Raw genomic sequence first — 16,814 nt, 5'->3', positions numbered from 1 at the left:
TAAGCTAAAGATGGCTAATGTTGAGCTATAAAGGAACTACAGCACGGTCACATGACTTCACGTCACCACCACTAAGCTAAAGATGGCTAATGTTGAGCTATAAAGGAACTACAGCACGGTCACATGACTTCACGTCACCACCGCTAAGCTAAAGGCGGCTAATGTTGGCCGTAAAGACGTTTTGTCATCTCAATGAGACACTTGTTAGCAACTTACATTTTTTGATTTACCTGTGGGGTATTTACTTATGTATTCTATGTCGTAGTACAACTTATCTTCAGCTTGTGTTAACCAACTTATTGCAGGCTAACAACCAAAAACACATTCAAGAAACCATCGACTTCAAGACAAGGGAACAGGAAGTGGTAAAATGCTGATTCATTTATATGTTTTACGATCATTCCTGCACTACACTCCCATCCCTGAATACATCCAGAAGAGTTGAACAACAACAAGAGAACACACTGTTTTATTTGGCCTTTGTAATCACCGCCTGAATGCACTTTGCCGTTGTTACAGAACACAGATGGTTTTAATTTTTGATCTGAGGCTCTATTGTTGAAGGATTAATAAACTTGTGCAGCTCGTGTGCGTGTGTGTGTGTGCGTGTGTGTGTGTGTGCGTGCGTGTGTGTGTGTGTGGGCGTACCACTTGGCTCCTCCTGAGCTTTAACTTGAAACATGTGTGTGGCCTCCAGCTCTCGGTCCAGCGTCCTCTGGGTGGAGAGCTGACCTGTGAACGGGTGAATTCCGATGGGGCAGTCCTTATCCAAGATGGAATACCTAAACAGAGGGAAAGAGTATTAAAGGTCCCCTATTATACTGTTTTTCATCAATATATTATAGGTCTCAGATATATACAAAACATGTCTCTGAAGTGTTTGGCTCCAAACACCAAACAGATCATTGCAGCATCCCATAATCCCCTCTGTTTCAGCCCTGTTTCAAAAGGGCTGATTCTCTGTCTGTTACTTTAGATGAAAATAAGGAGCCCCTCCCCACGCCCCTCTGAGAGATATTTGGTTACAAAGAACTCAATGGTGCTCTAGGAGGAGATTCAGGTGATAAGGTGGGGGGGGGGGGTTACCTTGGTTGCTGATTGGCTAATGGTTACACATTTTCAGACAGGTTTTTATATAAATGGATCAGGACAAAAAGAGAGAGAATCTTTTTTCCTGAAACTTTCAGAATCTCTTTACACAGAGGGGACACATGGTTATGTATACAAGGCATGAAAAAGTGGATTTTGCATAATAGGTGACCTTTAAAGTCAAGTTACATTATTTATTTATTTAGATTTCTGCATACCGAATGGTCTTATTAGCTCTGTCAGGGTCTCGGGCTTTTACTGATCCGATGTTGTTCACCATACGTTCCTCCATCACATTGAAAGTGTAGATGGGCTGTGAGAAGAGTGGAGCCTCGTCTACATCCAACACCTTGATGTTCACCTGTGGATTTAAGTTAATTCACAACAGTTTTAGGATATCTCTGACTTGTAATGTAGATATAAATAGAAATTGTGAGGACATGATGTGTTTACCTGAGCTGTGGTGACTGCACTGTTCTTGTTGTCGGCGGGGAAACGCAGGTTTTCTCGCACCTGGACAGTGAAGGTGTAGATGCTTTTTGTCTCGTAGTCCAAAGCCTGGGGAAAGAGGAGAATCAAAAAACGTTACTTTGAGATAATCGTTATAATCTTCTTTTGAGCTCTTTTCCTAACGGTTTAAATGCCATAATATTGTTTTTCCTCTCTTGACAAGACCAAAACAGGACTAAAAATGTACACTAAGCATTGTTTAATTGTTATTCCGCAGCTTATTTGAATACTCAATTCTGATTCGTCAATTTGGTCATTACAGAGGTTGTTAATTATTGCTAACAGACCGTTGCTAAGGAGAACAGACTGTTGCTAAGGAGGATCAAGGGACTATGTGCAGTCATATCAACCCGCAGAAAGGAAACCGGTTAATTTAACAAACATTTGTTTTTATCCATCAGAAAATCATTTTAATTTACGTTGCTGTCGCTGCAGTTCCAGACTCCAGATCAGTTTTTCATGAAGTATTTAAAGCGGTAGATTTGATAAGATATTGTGTTTTTTTCCAGCTATCATGCGAGGCTCATTCCTACCTGCTGTTTAGCTTTGATCCAGCTTGAAATGCTTTCTATCCATTGAAGAAGTTAACGTGTTTTAATATTTCAAAGTCTAAATTGCCACGTTTTGTTGGTCTTATTTTTAGACTATTTTGCACTTTGTATTTTCAACTGCATCTCCTATCTTTATCCTCAGTGGATTCACACCTGCGTCTTTTCACCAAGGACTCCCTGTCTTTGCCAGGTGTAAAAAGGCTTTAAATGTCACAAAATCCTGGCTCACTCTGGATTTAAGAAACCCACTAAAGTGCCATATTTTTCCCTCCATGCTAAACATGTTACCATGCGTGAAAATACATTTTTCCCTTTCCCTTTTTTCCAAGTCTGCACAATCTGAGACTCGCATGGTGTTGCGAATGCACTTTCATGTCGACAAATACATGGCAGCGAGCTTACTTTCACATTTCTGCTTATCGTTTTTCTCCCGCTGAATGGGAAACAGCAGTAAAATGTTGTTTCTGGCGGAGTGTTTTATCTGTGGATGGGACCACCACAGGTAGGCAGGGATATTCTGCTAACTGGATTATTCATGGTTACAGGGAATCTCAGTCGCAGGGTATCAAAGGCATGTGTAAACAGCTTAACAAGAATAAGACCTTCACCGCAGTGTGGACGATAGCTGGATGCTCTGTAAACACAGCCGGGAGGAAGATGAGGAGCGACAGAGCTGAGAGGAAGATTGTGCTGCGATGTTAGGCCATGCAACGTTGGTACTAGCTATTACATTTCATTAGGATACATTTTCAGCTCTCTGATGTCCCAAAAACATTATCTGAAGAGCAAACATTCCTGCAAGCATAAATAGCTCCCTTTGCCAGAAGGAGGTCATGAAGTATAGGTTTTTAATTATGTGTTCAACATAAAAATTCCCTGCTAAAAATGTCCAAAATGACCAATTTCCACGATGTAAGTGGCAGCAGTATGAATGCAAAAACACCAAACATCAACAAGTCAAGGATACATTTGTGTTGCATGGATTCATATCTCAAGATAAACCACAGCCAATGCTGCCAAGTACTCAAAATAAAGGAAAGAACCCATTACATCTGGAAATAAAAGGTAACATGAAGAGGGAACTAAGTATATAAAATGTTAAGGGAACTACAATAGTGTTTTTATTTGTCAGACAGATTATAGATTGTTATCTTCACGGTCATCTGTATATTTTTCTTGTTCTCGAATGCTGGTTTATTTCTATTTCAAGATGTTTCTATTTTAGAATTTTTTATTTCTTCTATTTTAGTTATGTGCAATGCCTTGTTTTGTTTTATGCTGCTGCAACGAAAACATTTAGCAAATTGGTACATCTTATCTCATCTTATTTGATCTTATCTTCTCCAACTCAATCACAAATTGAAGAATATGACAGCAAACTCAAAGTAACAAAATCGTTTATATTATATATTATTATTACATATCTATTCATCCATTGCCAGATTGCCTCCTACCTGTTTGAGCATGAGGTTTCCGTCCTTGTTGGGGCTGAGTTCGATGTTGAACATTTTGCTGTTTTCATTGAGAATAGTGAAGATGGGCTCTTTGTTCTGAACCTCGTCTCGATCCTCCAGCTCCAGAGTGCCGATCTTCTCGTTCAACTTGTGGTCCTCTGGAACCTGCAGTTCATAAATCCCTGAAGACAGAAAATAGAAATCACATTACATCACATCACATGTTACTTGTTAGACGCTTTTATCCAAAGCGACTTCCATACATTCATATGGACCAGGCCTCAATTAAACGCCTGCAGCTAGTCCAAAACGCAGCTGCACGTTTGCTGACTGGCCACAAAAAGCGTGACCACATCACCCCAATTCTGGCCTCACTACACTGGCTTCCAGTTCGGTTCAGAATTGATTTTAAAATCTTTTTATTTGTTTTTAAAGCCCTAAATGGGCTGGCTCCGGCCTATATAGCTGAACTCCTCCAGCGCTACACCCCACCAGAGCTTTAAGGTCTGCTGACCAGCTGCTGCTGGTAGTGCCCAAGACCAGGCTAAAAACCCGAGGGCACCGAGCCGTCGCTGCAGCTGGCCCTAGGCTCTGGAACACTCTGCCCCTCCATGTGAGGTCGGCCCAGACCCTAGGGGTTTTTAAATCTACTCTTAAGACACACTTCTTCTCCCTGGCCTTCTAGTCAGAGCGGAGCACGACTCCTGACTTTTCCTTGTGTTTTTTATTTTTTATTTTTTTATATACATCTGTTGTAATTTATTGTCTTTTATTGTGATTATAGTAATGTGTTTTTATTACATGTACAGCACTTTGGCTCGACCAAAAATCGCTTTATAAATAAAACTTGATTTGATTTGATTTGATTTGATTCAGTACTGTGGACAATCCCCACAGGAGCAATTTGGGGTGAAGTGTCTCAGGGACACAACGACATGCTGACTGCAGTGGGACTCGAACTTGCTATCCCCTGATTCAAAGTTCAGCGCACTATCCACTGAGCCACAGCCTCCCAATCACAGTGAATATGAGACGGTCAATGTGTTCATCAATCAAGCAATCAAATGTTATTGATACAGCCCAATATCACAAATAACACCTACATCGTGGTCTCTACAGTTGATCACCCTCTGCACTTGGCACAAGTACAATCTCAGAAAGAAACCCCCAAAAGTAACGGTGAAGAAATGGAAGAACAATTGGAGAGGAACCGACAGTCATGTGAATAGGTTAAAAGAGACGATAAAAGTCAAACTTAGAAAATCCAAAGGACAAAAAAGATAATGTGTTCATGTATTTATAAAAAACATTGATCTAAGTGGATGTCAGCGATCATTCAGGTGCTGCCAATAAATAATTCTGTATAAAATCCAGAACAAAGTGTCGAAAAGATGACCAAATGTTCACCAAAATAGGTGTAATATACTGTAACTTTAGCACTTCACCTTGATAGCAATATAATTATGCATCTTATTATTATTAATACTGGCTGCTACTTCACTTCAGACTGTAACAACATGCAATAATCATTGTTATGTGCAATAAACACCTCTCTCGAATTATTGCTATTTCAGTACCTATATTATAGGATTCCTTACTTTTTACATTACTGCTACTTCAACCTATTTCTCTTTTATGTTATTAACACGTGTTATCCTCTTCATTTAATGATAGTTTACTTTCGTTTTAGTGTTGCCTATCATCTGCAATGTCCCCTTCGGTGTTGTAACGCAGTACATTTCCCCGCTGTGACTCGAATAAACGTACTTCGGGTGAACGAGGCGTAGTTGTCGTTGGCGTCGGTGATGGAGATGGTGACGGAGGTGGTGGATGTGCTGCCGGAGGCCATTCCTCTCATATCCTGAGCTTTAACCACCAACACAAACCGACTCTGGGTCTCCCGGTCCAGCGTGTTTGTCTTGCAGCTGATCACACCTGCAGAGAACAGAGAAGGTGTTATCTTTTGAGGCCAACTCTGACTCATATTCAAGTAAAAATAGCTTGTGCATCTACACCTCGCCTTCATTAACTTAAAAAAAGACAATGTTGCCGCGGGGTAATGATGTTTTTTAGACGTCAGTGCGGCGAGCTTATCAGACAGAGGTGGGAAGTAGTGGAGTACAAATACTTTGTTATTGTACTTAAGTTCAGTTTCATCACACAGGCCCATAAGACTGTTAAACACCGTAACTTTTGAAATAACATACATAACATTCATCTGTTTGCAACTCACATATATCCTATATATCAATATTCCAATTACTCTATATAGACTATTCTGCACAGTTTCTATCATATTCTGTTTCTATTATATTCTATTTTATTTTATTTACTTGTACTATTTTATCTGTTTTATTGTGTTGCTCTGTTGGAGGAGCCTGTGACCTAAGATTTTCACTCTCATAACTACTGTACACTGTAGCTATGCACACATGACAATAAACGCTCTGACGACTTTTTACTTTGACTTCTTACATGTTGAACACAAATACCTGAACTTTCTACTTCTTACATTTTGAACACAAACACCTGTACTTTCTACTTCTTACATGTTGAACACAAATACCTGAACTTTCTACTTCTTACATTTTGAACACAAATACCTGTACTTTCTACTTCTTACATTTTGAACCCAAATACCTGTACTTTCTACTTCTTACATGTTGAACACAAATACCTGTACTTTCTACTTCTTACATTTTGAACCCAAATACCTGTACTTTCTACTTCTTACATGTTGAACACAAATACCTGTACTTTCTACTTCTTACATTTTGAACACAAATACATGTACTTTCTACTTCTTACATTTTGAACACTAATACCTGTACTTTCTACTTCTTACATGTTGAACACAAATACCTGTACTTTCTACTTCTCACATGTTGAACACAAATACCTGTACTTTCTACTTCTTACATGTTGAACACAAATACCTGTACTTTCTACTTCTCACATTTCCCAAACAGGCTGGTTCCTTTAGTTTGAATGTGTGTTTGGTGGCGTGATCATTATTATTTAGAGTCATTGCGTGCCTATTGATTTGAACACGATCCGTGTATCCATCATTTCCTGGTCTTCTCTAAAGAAGAAGGGACCAATGAAAACGTTGTCATGTTGCCGTTGTTCAGCATGGAAACATTCATTAGCTAACAATGACATTATTGTTCTATTAATATAAAGGGAGGTCAGGTACTCTTTAAAACAGCTGCTAGTTATGGGTACTTTTTACTGAAGTACATTTCAAAGCCCTCTTTACTTTTACTTGAGTAAAGAAGTTTAGTCAGTACTTTTCAAACACGAGTATCTGTACTTCTACTTGAGTAAAGGATGTGTTTATCTCTGCTTACCTGTAGTGCTGTGGATTTCGAAGGGAGAAATGGCTCTGTCTTGGATCAAAGAGTACTTGAGTTCTCCATTAGCGGTAGTGGGGTCGTCAGCATCGGTGGCCCTCACCTCAATTACTTTGGTTCCTAAATGCAGATCATAAAACAACATAAATCCATGCAGAAATATCCAAATGTCCGTGCATCCTGGCATTTTAAATGATTATACGTTCTGATTGTTTGCTATGTATAGTGGTATTTAAGTCCTTAATGTGCCTTTTTTCACAGTATGATGTGCTTATCACTGGGTTTGACAGGTGTTGACATTATGTTTCATTTGTCCTCGTCTTTTCACAGTACAGTCTATTTTTATACTTAATTATCACTGGGTGGTAAATGTCAAATACTTAACAACAGCGGAAAGATTGTTCTGCAAGAAAATGCTTCATGCTTTTATGGTGTGTACATTTGTGGATGAACTGGATATTCATTTCCATACCATTACATTGTATTGTCAATTGCATTTTTAACATATCTGAAATATGTTGGTCAGGCTGAAAAATGTGGGTCCAAGACACAGGACTTACGTATGTCCATTTAACAAGGGAAACAAAAAGTCAATTGACTCATGTAAACATTTGGACATATACATAACATATTTTTGAAGCCAAACCATGATGTTCAAGTATCATCTATCCTGTTTTTTTGTCGAAATCTAAAATATTAACCACATGTTTAAAACTGCGATCATCATCCCGGAGAAAATAAATTTCCCTTAGAGAACTGCCATTTTGTTTTTATGGTACCATAATTGTTATAGAGTAAGGTTGCTAATATACAGCTATACTAATGATGACTATTGGATTTTATTGAGCTTTTTCATTAAACAACTTCCAATTTACCAACTTCCAACTGGTTATATGTTACTTTCCACTTTCCACGAGCCGGGACGTAACAACGATAATACTTGAAATAACTCTGAAATAATAGACCTAATTTGACATCTATATGTTCACACTAGTGAGGAACCTTTTCCATGATCTTTTGTGACCGTACTCACCTATCGTAGACCTCTCCATAATGGATCCATTATATGTTTTGGGGAAAACTGGTGTGTTGTCGTTGATGTCGGTCACTTGAACAACAAATTCTCCAGAATCCTCTATCAGCTGATTGTTCCCGTCGTACATCGTGGCGGTCAGATGATATGCGTTCTTCTCCTCTCTGTCCAGAGACCTGGAGACAAACAGGTCTCCCTTGTTATCCACGTGGAAGATGGTGTTCGCTCCTTCACCCTCGATTTTAAAGCTCTTCACATCCACTCTCTGGCTCGACTTTAGCTGCGGATGAAAGACAATAAAAATACAGTTTTGTGGTTATTCTTTCCCAGCTGGTCCTGGAGTGACGACTTGAAATCAACAACCTTCCAGCTAATTCTCTACAAATAAACTGAGTATTCTCGAGATATCCCTCAAATATTCATCAAAGGGATGGTTAGCAACAAGTTAATGCCCTAGATTCGGAGCATGCGGCATCATTAAAACTAAATGGATGAGACAAAAATACAAATTGAAGTAGATTAATGGCGGTTTAAAGACTGAACTGTAGAAACACACGACCAGGAAGTAGACCAGAAACATGAGGAGGATTCTTGTTTAAAGGGGACCTATCATGCAAAATGCACTTTTGTACGTCTTTTATACATGAATATGTGTCCCCGGTGTTCCAGGGAACTCACCAAGTGTCAGAAAACACAACCCTCTCTATTTTCCTCCATACCCAAATCTCTAAAAAAGGGGCTGCAACGGATCTGATAAAAACTGATCCAGATTTGAACACTGTCCTGACGTCAGGACGGTGGTGCTACGGCTATTGGGCCAACTCCACCAATCAGGAGGAGACAGCCACGGCATTGCTGTTCGAAAGCGCTGGAGACGCTGTAGTACATATGCCAGGCCTCTAGATGGTGCTGTTCTCACAGAATCAGCCCTTGCAAAAACAGAGCTAACATTTTTCAAATTGAGCGAAATGAGGCATGGCTAAAATGCATGATCTGTTTGGTATTTTGAAAAAAAAAAAGTATAAATATGCCTTATATAGGTATGGTCCTACACTATATTATTCAAATATAGCATGATAGGTCCACTTTAAGTTGTGAGCCTTCCACGTGGTAAGTAATATACGAGATAGAGAATGGCTGTGCTTCAGAATAGATAATGACATAAAATGTGAAGCCCCTGCTCAGGTGTTCCTGATCTACACTAATCTTTAATATAAAAGGAAAGCTGGAAGAGATGGAGCTATCTGTGACTCTGACATGCTTTGTTTTAGTTACCAGACACCACAGCACTCAGTTATCCTAATTTAAGTTAATTATTTCATGTCTTTTTATGTGTTTTTGTTACATTTAGAGGATTTGGTAGTCCAGTTTTTGCATCCTATGGCCTTTGTTGTGGCTGGCTAAAGCTTCCTCCATCTTTTGGCCTTTTTTGAATGTCCTCCAGGGTATGAATGTTGGTATAAATACAATTATTATTTAGCGTTTCAAATATATACGTTGCAGTTGTTATGCTGTCGCCGTAACGTTTTTGGGGGCTCATCCGGAATGCTCATCTTCTGTTTCTCTTTCGCCAAGCATTAAATTAAATCTTCAGTTTTCCATCAAATCCATCCTCAGTGTTTTTGGAATCAGTGCTTCAAAAAGGATTTCCATTTCCACATTACCTGTCCGATCTTATAGGGAGTGGGTGCAGGTTTCTCCTCTTCCACGTACAGAGAGTTCCAGATCCAATCTCTTTTCTGCCTGAAAAGGACAGGATGCGTCTCCTTCTTCACAATCTCAACTTCGCCTAGCCGCTCTGCTTCCACCAGAGGAAAGTGAGAATCGGAAACAGCTAGAGAGACGGACAAGGCCGTAATGGCCATAGTCCACATCTGGAGCCAAGCCATCATCTAGGAGAGAAATAGAGGAAGGAAAAGAGGCAGAAGTGAACATGATATTCTTGCTTTTGTTCAAAATCAATCAATCAATCAATCAATGTTTATTTATATAGCTGTTGGGAAAATACTGAATGTCCTCTTCCAACATGAGAGTCCACATGATAACAAAGGTATCCCAACTGTAGCTGAGTACATGACAGGATGTATGATTACCAAGAAGAGCATCAGGACTGTTTGAGGCATATGATAGCTATGTGATTAACATGATGATTCAGCCTCTATGGAGATAGACATATGACAAGCATGATCATTTCTGACGTGGAGCTAATCTGAACTAAACATTGAATACTGCTTTCTATTCCTCCATCTTGTGACTGTGTAACTCCCTCTCTTGGATATCAGCATGTGAAGGACACTGTTCAGGAACTAGTTGATGCTCTGTATGTGATGACTACTTCCATTCTGGAGAGGATCACAGATACATGGATCCTGAGATTGAAGCTCAAGCCGGTGACGAGTGAGACTTTTCTAACAATAGCCCAATATGACAATTGTTGAATGTTGATGTCACACATGGAGCTGCTGTGATGCAAGTCTAATTTCAGACTTGATCTGACCATTAAAGTATTATCGTATCGTATCGTACTATGGTCATGCCAATACATTTCTTTGAATTGAGTGACTAAGGGTGGTGTGAGGGTGCAGAGAGGAATGTGGAAGCATGCCATCATCTAGGAGAGAAATAGAGGAAGGAAAAGAGGGAGACACAATATTCTTGCTTTTGTTCAAAATGTTTATGATCATAACGGCACAGACCAAATGTATACTGTATACTTATGTACGTTGTAATTGTACAAAGCTTCGGCAATACTGTATGTCACTATGGTCATGCCAGTAAAGCTCTTTGAATTGAGTGAATAAGGATAGTGTGATGGTGCAGAGAGGAATGTGGAAGCATGAGGAGAGGGAGCAAAAAAAAAAGTAGAAGAGATCACATTAAAACCATTTATCAGCTGTGGACAGACCCTTCCTGGTGCCAGGGTGAGACTCAGAGTGAAGGCCAAGGACTTTCACTCAGCTATCATTCAGGACCAGGGCTCTTAAACCCTCAGCCTGGGACCCAAATTAAACATTTAGCCTCTCATCATGGGACCCGGGCTAATGTGGCCGAATGGGGATCTATTAAACATAGGCCTGTGACCCATTTTAGGCCATGACCCACTGAGAGAGAGACAGAAAGAGACAGACAGACAAGAGACGCAAAGAGAAGCTGACATTAAAACCACTTAGGATGTCTGTATTTATCAGTCATTAAGAAGAAAAGACGTTTTCCATAAAGGGACTGTTTTGACATTTCCGAATTTCTGATTCTTTTAACCATTAATACAGCACATCAAATCGAGAGTGAAAAGGAGAAGCTTGGGTTGAAGGATTTGTTGTGGTTTTTCAAATCAAGGACTATAAGAGAAGGATGAGTCATTTTGTTGCAGATTAATTTTCTGTTGAATGCATAACCACAGAAAATTAGCAACATGGGCAACGGTGCCAACACAAAAAGAAAAAGGAAATTGAAAATGGCTCAACTTTTTGCCGTGCAACGTCATCTGGCAACAGACTGCGCTGCACCGGCCAAAACAATTAAGAAAGCACACATTCCTGGAAGATTACTTCATGAACAAGAACGCCCCAATCCCACTGTTTACCTTCAGACCATCGAGATGGAGGATAAAACAATTTGTAGTAATTCAGTTGTAAAATCCTTATAGTAAACAGTTGGCATCAGATAAGCCTTTAAACTCAAGGATTTAAAACTTGGATTTAAAGGGGATGTATATTTATAATAGAAAAAATCCCTTTTGTGCGCATACATCTGAGTATCTTGAGTCTCCAAAGGCTAAAGTCCATGACTGAAACGCCTCCATTGGACACCTTTGTTTACTTCCTTAACACAATGACATCACTTTCTAGCACTCACACTTTTTTAGCTAGCGCTCCAACACATTGTACGTGATAGGCTAAGGGGCGGGACATCTCTAAGCGGTCGACAAAATAACAACGGAGCCGGCCAGCTAACCAATCAGAGCAGGCTGGGCTCTGGTTTCAGACAAAGGGTGAAAAGAGATGCTGCACCACAGGCAGTATGAGAAAAATAAAGAGCTTTTTGAACATTAAAGCATGGAGACATGTCCCAGTAGAGACACTACATACTGATATACACCTGAACATCAGCAGGAGAGGACTCTTTAAAGTAGAGACACTACATACTGATATACACCTGAACATCAGCAGGAGAGGACTCTTTAAAGTAGAGACACTACATACTGATATACACCTGAACATCAGCAGGAGAGGACTCTTTAAAGTAGAGACACTACATACTGATATACACCTGAACATCATCAGGAGAGGACTCTTTAAAGTAGAGACACTACATACTGATATACACCTGAACATCAGCAGGAGAGGACTCTTTAAAGTAGAGACACTACATACTGATATACACCTGAACATCAGCAGGAGAGGACTCTTTAAAGTAGAGACAATACATACTGATATACACCTGAACATCAGCAGGAGAGGACTCTTTAAAGTAGAGACACTACATACTGATATACACCTGAACATCAGCAGGAGAGGACTCTTTAAAGTAGAGACACTACATACTGATATACCGGTACACCTGATCATCAGCAGGAGAGGACTCTTTAAAGTAGAGACACTACATACTGATATACACCTGAACATCAGCAGGAGAGGACTCTTTAAAGTAGAGACACTACATACTGATATACACCTGAACATCAGCAGGAGAGGACTCTTTAAAGTAGAGACACTACATACTGATATACACCTGAACATCAGCAGGAGAGGACTCTTTAAAGTAGAGACACTACATACTGATATACCGGTACACCTGATCATCAGCAGGAGAGGACTCTTTAAAGTAAAGACACTACATACTGATATACACCTGAACATCAGCAGGAGAGGACTCTTTAAAGTAGAGACACTACATACTGATATACACCTGAACATCAGCAGGAGAGGACTCTTTAAAGTAGAGACACTACATACTGATATACACCTGAACATCAGCAGGAGAGGACTCTTTAAAGTAGAGACACTACATACTGATATACACCTGAACATCAGCATAAAATGTCCTTTAAAAAAATTAAACATTGTGAATATACATTGAAGATCTGAACCAAACTGGCAGCTCTTGTGATTTTATGGCTTTTGACTGATTTCAAGTTTCACTGTCTTGCATCACTTGATCCTGCCTTCGAGCTGTTTTACCACTATTTAACCAAAAACAAAAATTTAGCAGTTGTAATGAACTGAACTTCAGCTTTTCCCTCATGGTATTTCTCACTATCTCCCCCTCTTTCATGGTCCCTGCCTCCCTCCACTACGGCTCTATCTAATAAGGCAGAAATGCCAGGGAACTAATCTTCAAAACATTTGAGTCTATATGCACTCCAGTAGATATGTGAGCGCTTCCCACTGGACAGATTACTGCATCTTATTGTCTTCCAGCCATTAGCAGCAGGGAGGAAGAAAGAGAGATTAGGATGAAGGGATTATTCCGGCACAAAGTCTTCTCCCTCTAATGGCCTAATCTGGTACTTTGCTGACCTCCCGTGACCTCTTCACACGGCTCCCCACAAATCAGCTCAAACAAAGACTCGACAGTGTTTTCTGGCTTTTAGTTCACATGCTTTGTTTGGGTTTTTATTTTTCCTCTTGTGTTCTTCTTTGTCTAGCTTCCTTTCAGGGCTAAATTAATTAAACAGAAGTGAGTAAATCATCGTTAATGGCAAATTGCGGTGGACTTTGTTGAGTGCCATTGAAGTAAAAACGTAATGCCAATTAGAAGTTATTTAGCTCCTTTAATACCTTAATCTCACTTGCTACTACCCCTCTTACTTTCCCATCAATTTAAAAAAGGACTGATGTTTTTCCCTCTAATGTAGTTAAAAGTTAGAATTTAAAGTCATTATTTCACGGCCACTTCTATGGTACATTAAAGAGGACATGGTGTGTTCATTTTCAGGTTCATTATGCATTGTGTGCCCCCATGTCTCCATATAATAACCCTGGCTAAGTGACTATTATTTTACAAGTTGCACCAGTATTCTCAGAATAATTAACTAGTAGTTTTGTGAATATTTGTTTGAACTACAATATACAGGTGATTTGAAAGGGTTGATCCTCTGGGGAGCATGAATGTAGTCGATCTGCCTCTCAAGAATAGAGTTCATGTGTGCAAATGTGATGTTTTAAAGAGGACCTATTGTTACAGTATGCTCATATTAGTATTGTCTCTACTGTGAAACTATTTTTCATTTAAAGTAATTTTTATGCTCATCTGACGAATGTAGGCAAGATAAATAAGACGTTATTTTGTTACCTAATATATTAGTTATAGCCGCTTAAAAGGCCATATTCTTCTCATTTTCAGGATCATATCAGTATGTAGTGTCTCTACTTTAAAGAGTCCTCTCCTGCTGATGTTCAGGTGTATATCAGTATGTAGTGTCTCTACTTTAAAGAGTCCTCTCCTGCTGATGTTCAGGTGTGTATCAGTATGTAGTGTCTCTACTTTAAAGAGTCCTCTCCTGCTGATGTTCAGGTGTATATCAGTATGTAGTGTCTCTACTTAAAAGAGTCCTCTCCTGCTGATATTCAGGTGGATATCAGTATGTAGTGTCTCTACTTTAAAGAGTCCTCTCCAGCTGATGTTCAGGTGTATATCAGTATGTAGTGTCTCTACTTTAAAGAGTCCTCTCCTGCTGATGTTCAGGTGTATATCAGTATGTAGTGTCTCTACTTTAAAGAGTCCTCTCCTGCTGATGTTCAGGTGTATATCAGTATGTAGTGTCTCTACTTTAAAGAGTCCTCTCCTGCTGATGTTCAGGTGTATATCAGTATGTAGTGTCTCTACTTTAAAGAGTCCTCTCCTGCTGATGTTCAGGTGTATATCAGTATGTAGTGTCTCTACTTTAAAGAGTCCTCTCCTGCTGATGTTCAGGTGTATATCAGTATGTAGTGTCTCTACTTTAAAGAGTCCTCTCCTGCTGATGTTCAGGTGTATATCAGTATGTAGTGTCTCTACTTTAAAGAGTCCTCTCCTGCTGATGTTCAGGTGTATATCAGTATGTAGTGTTTATACTTTAAAGAGTCCTCTCCTGCTGATGTTCAGGTGTGTATCAGTATGTAGTGTCTCTACTTTAAAGAGTCCTCTCCTGCTGATGTTCAGGTGTATATATATATATATATATGTACTGGTTAAAACAATGGTGTTTAGGCGCCTTAGGTGATCTGTCATTCAGAAATATCCTGTGACTCAAAAATCTAAACAGTGAATATAAGGAAGGGTCTTCGTCAGGTGATTCATGGACATTATTTTTGTATGTTTGAGTCATTTAAGACTCACTAATTCCTATTCCCTTTGCAACCCATAGGCACCCTTAGAAATGGCTTATGACGTTACCATCCTCCACCATTTAAGGAAAACCAAACAGTCTTTGATTCAAATTGCATCTTATATATATAAAATATTAAATCGCACATAAATAAAACTGATAAATCTTTTTCCTCAGAAGTGATAATTGGTGGGATGTTAGAGATAACGTATTTTGGTCTCCTGTAATACTAACTCAAATGGAAATATCTTTAATGGTAATTTATTTTAATGGCAGTATTTCAGGTGCTTTTTATGTCATGTTTTTGAATAATTAAGTTTAGTTAAGCCTTTTTAAAGAACATGTTATCAGTACGGCGTTAGGGTTAGTAAGTATGTGAGTTAAGAGTAAATTAATTGTCTTTTTAACACCTTCCCAGTGAGACATGGCTTCTGTTTAAAACCCGCATGCTTCCTGTCCTGCAGTGCTTACTTTTTACTGTGCGTCACCCCGTATCCTTCCTCTCTACATGTTCTCTAGATAAACAGATCAATCACACCCCGTGCAGAACATGTATGTTCTCACGCAGTGCCACGTGAAAGCATAATGGACTCAAATCACAATAATAATGTTGTAACTCAGATTTGCTTCAATCAACATTTAAAAGTGCAAGCTGTGCAGATAAATAAGTATTTTATTAGGTTGTCAAACCTTATCTAAAGCTGTTTTAAAAGTCTAAACATGAACATGAACCTTGATGAAATATGAAAATATTGCGTAAAAGCTGCGATTTTGACTTAACATACAATAATATTTATAAAAAAATAAAATAGATAAATATTATTAATGATGTTAATATTACAAACAAATCCAACACGTCATTTTTGAGTTGCCATAAAAAATATTTGTATACAACATTTTTTATATCAAATGTTTTATTGGATAAATAATGGACACACACACACACACACACACACACACACACACACACACACACACACACACACACACACACACATTCCATTATCCGTGTGATGGGGGGGCATTTTCCCTAAAAGGGCCTTTTTTCAAAAAATGCTTTTCCGTCTTCAGAGGAGTTATTGCTCCTTCCCTTTTATCAGCAGCAGGAAGTGTAAACACAATGCCTTCTGGGAAATGCCGTAGCGTTTGTTAATGAAGGGTCATCATTAGTGAGCGGACACTCCCTTCCTGGTATTCAGCTGCTGAATGCATGTCTCACTCTCCGTCTGTGTCTCACTTTGTCTCTGTCTGTGTCTCACTTTGTTTCTGACTGTCTCACTTTGTTCAGTCGGTGTCTCACTCTGTTTGTGTCTCACTTTGTTCAGTCGGTGTCTCACTCTGTTTGTGTCTCACTTTGTTCTGTCTTCCTCACTTCTTCGAACATTTGTCTCTTCTTGAAACTTCTCCACTTCTTCCCTCTGGTTGACTCTCAAGGTGAAATCTGCATCTTGTGTTTTTCACAAGTCTATTTCTGTTTTTCTTGTCGATCATTCCACCTTTTTCCTTTTCTCACCT

General features: G+C 39.2%; 1 protein-coding gene across 2 annotated transcripts in view; it reads right to left on the bottom strand.

Moving 5' to 3' along the window:
- Positions 1-16,814, bottom strand: part of cdh5 (cadherin 5) — a 48,256-nt gene that overhangs the window by 26,106 nt on the left and 5,336 nt on the right. For both annotated transcript variants that reach the window (XM_034135933.1, XM_034135934.1), the window contains 8 exons: positions 9,655-9,882; positions 7,991-8,270; positions 6,955-7,077; positions 5,372-5,539; positions 3,605-3,786; positions 1,543-1,647; positions 1,308-1,450; positions 649-782 (listed from right to left, as the gene is read on the bottom strand). In XM_034135933.1, the coding sequence (XP_033991824.1) occupies positions 649-782; positions 1,308-1,450; positions 1,543-1,647; positions 3,605-3,786; positions 5,372-5,539; positions 6,955-7,077; positions 7,991-8,270; positions 9,655-9,882 (1,363 nt within the window). Of the gene's footprint in view, positions 1-648; positions 783-1,307; positions 1,451-1,542; positions 1,648-3,604; positions 3,787-5,371; positions 5,540-6,954; positions 7,078-7,990; positions 8,271-9,654; positions 9,883-16,814 lie in introns of those variants that run through there.

Source organism: Trematomus bernacchii, unplaced genomic scaffold, assembly GCF_902827165.1.
Source record: "Trematomus bernacchii unplaced genomic scaffold, fTreBer1.1, whole genome shotgun sequence".
NCBI classification, from domain to species: Eukaryota; Metazoa; Chordata; class Actinopteri; order Perciformes; family Nototheniidae; genus Trematomus; species Trematomus bernacchii.
The sequence above is the reverse complement of the archived record's forward strand: the minus strand, read 5'-3'. Positions and strand labels throughout refer to the sequence as shown.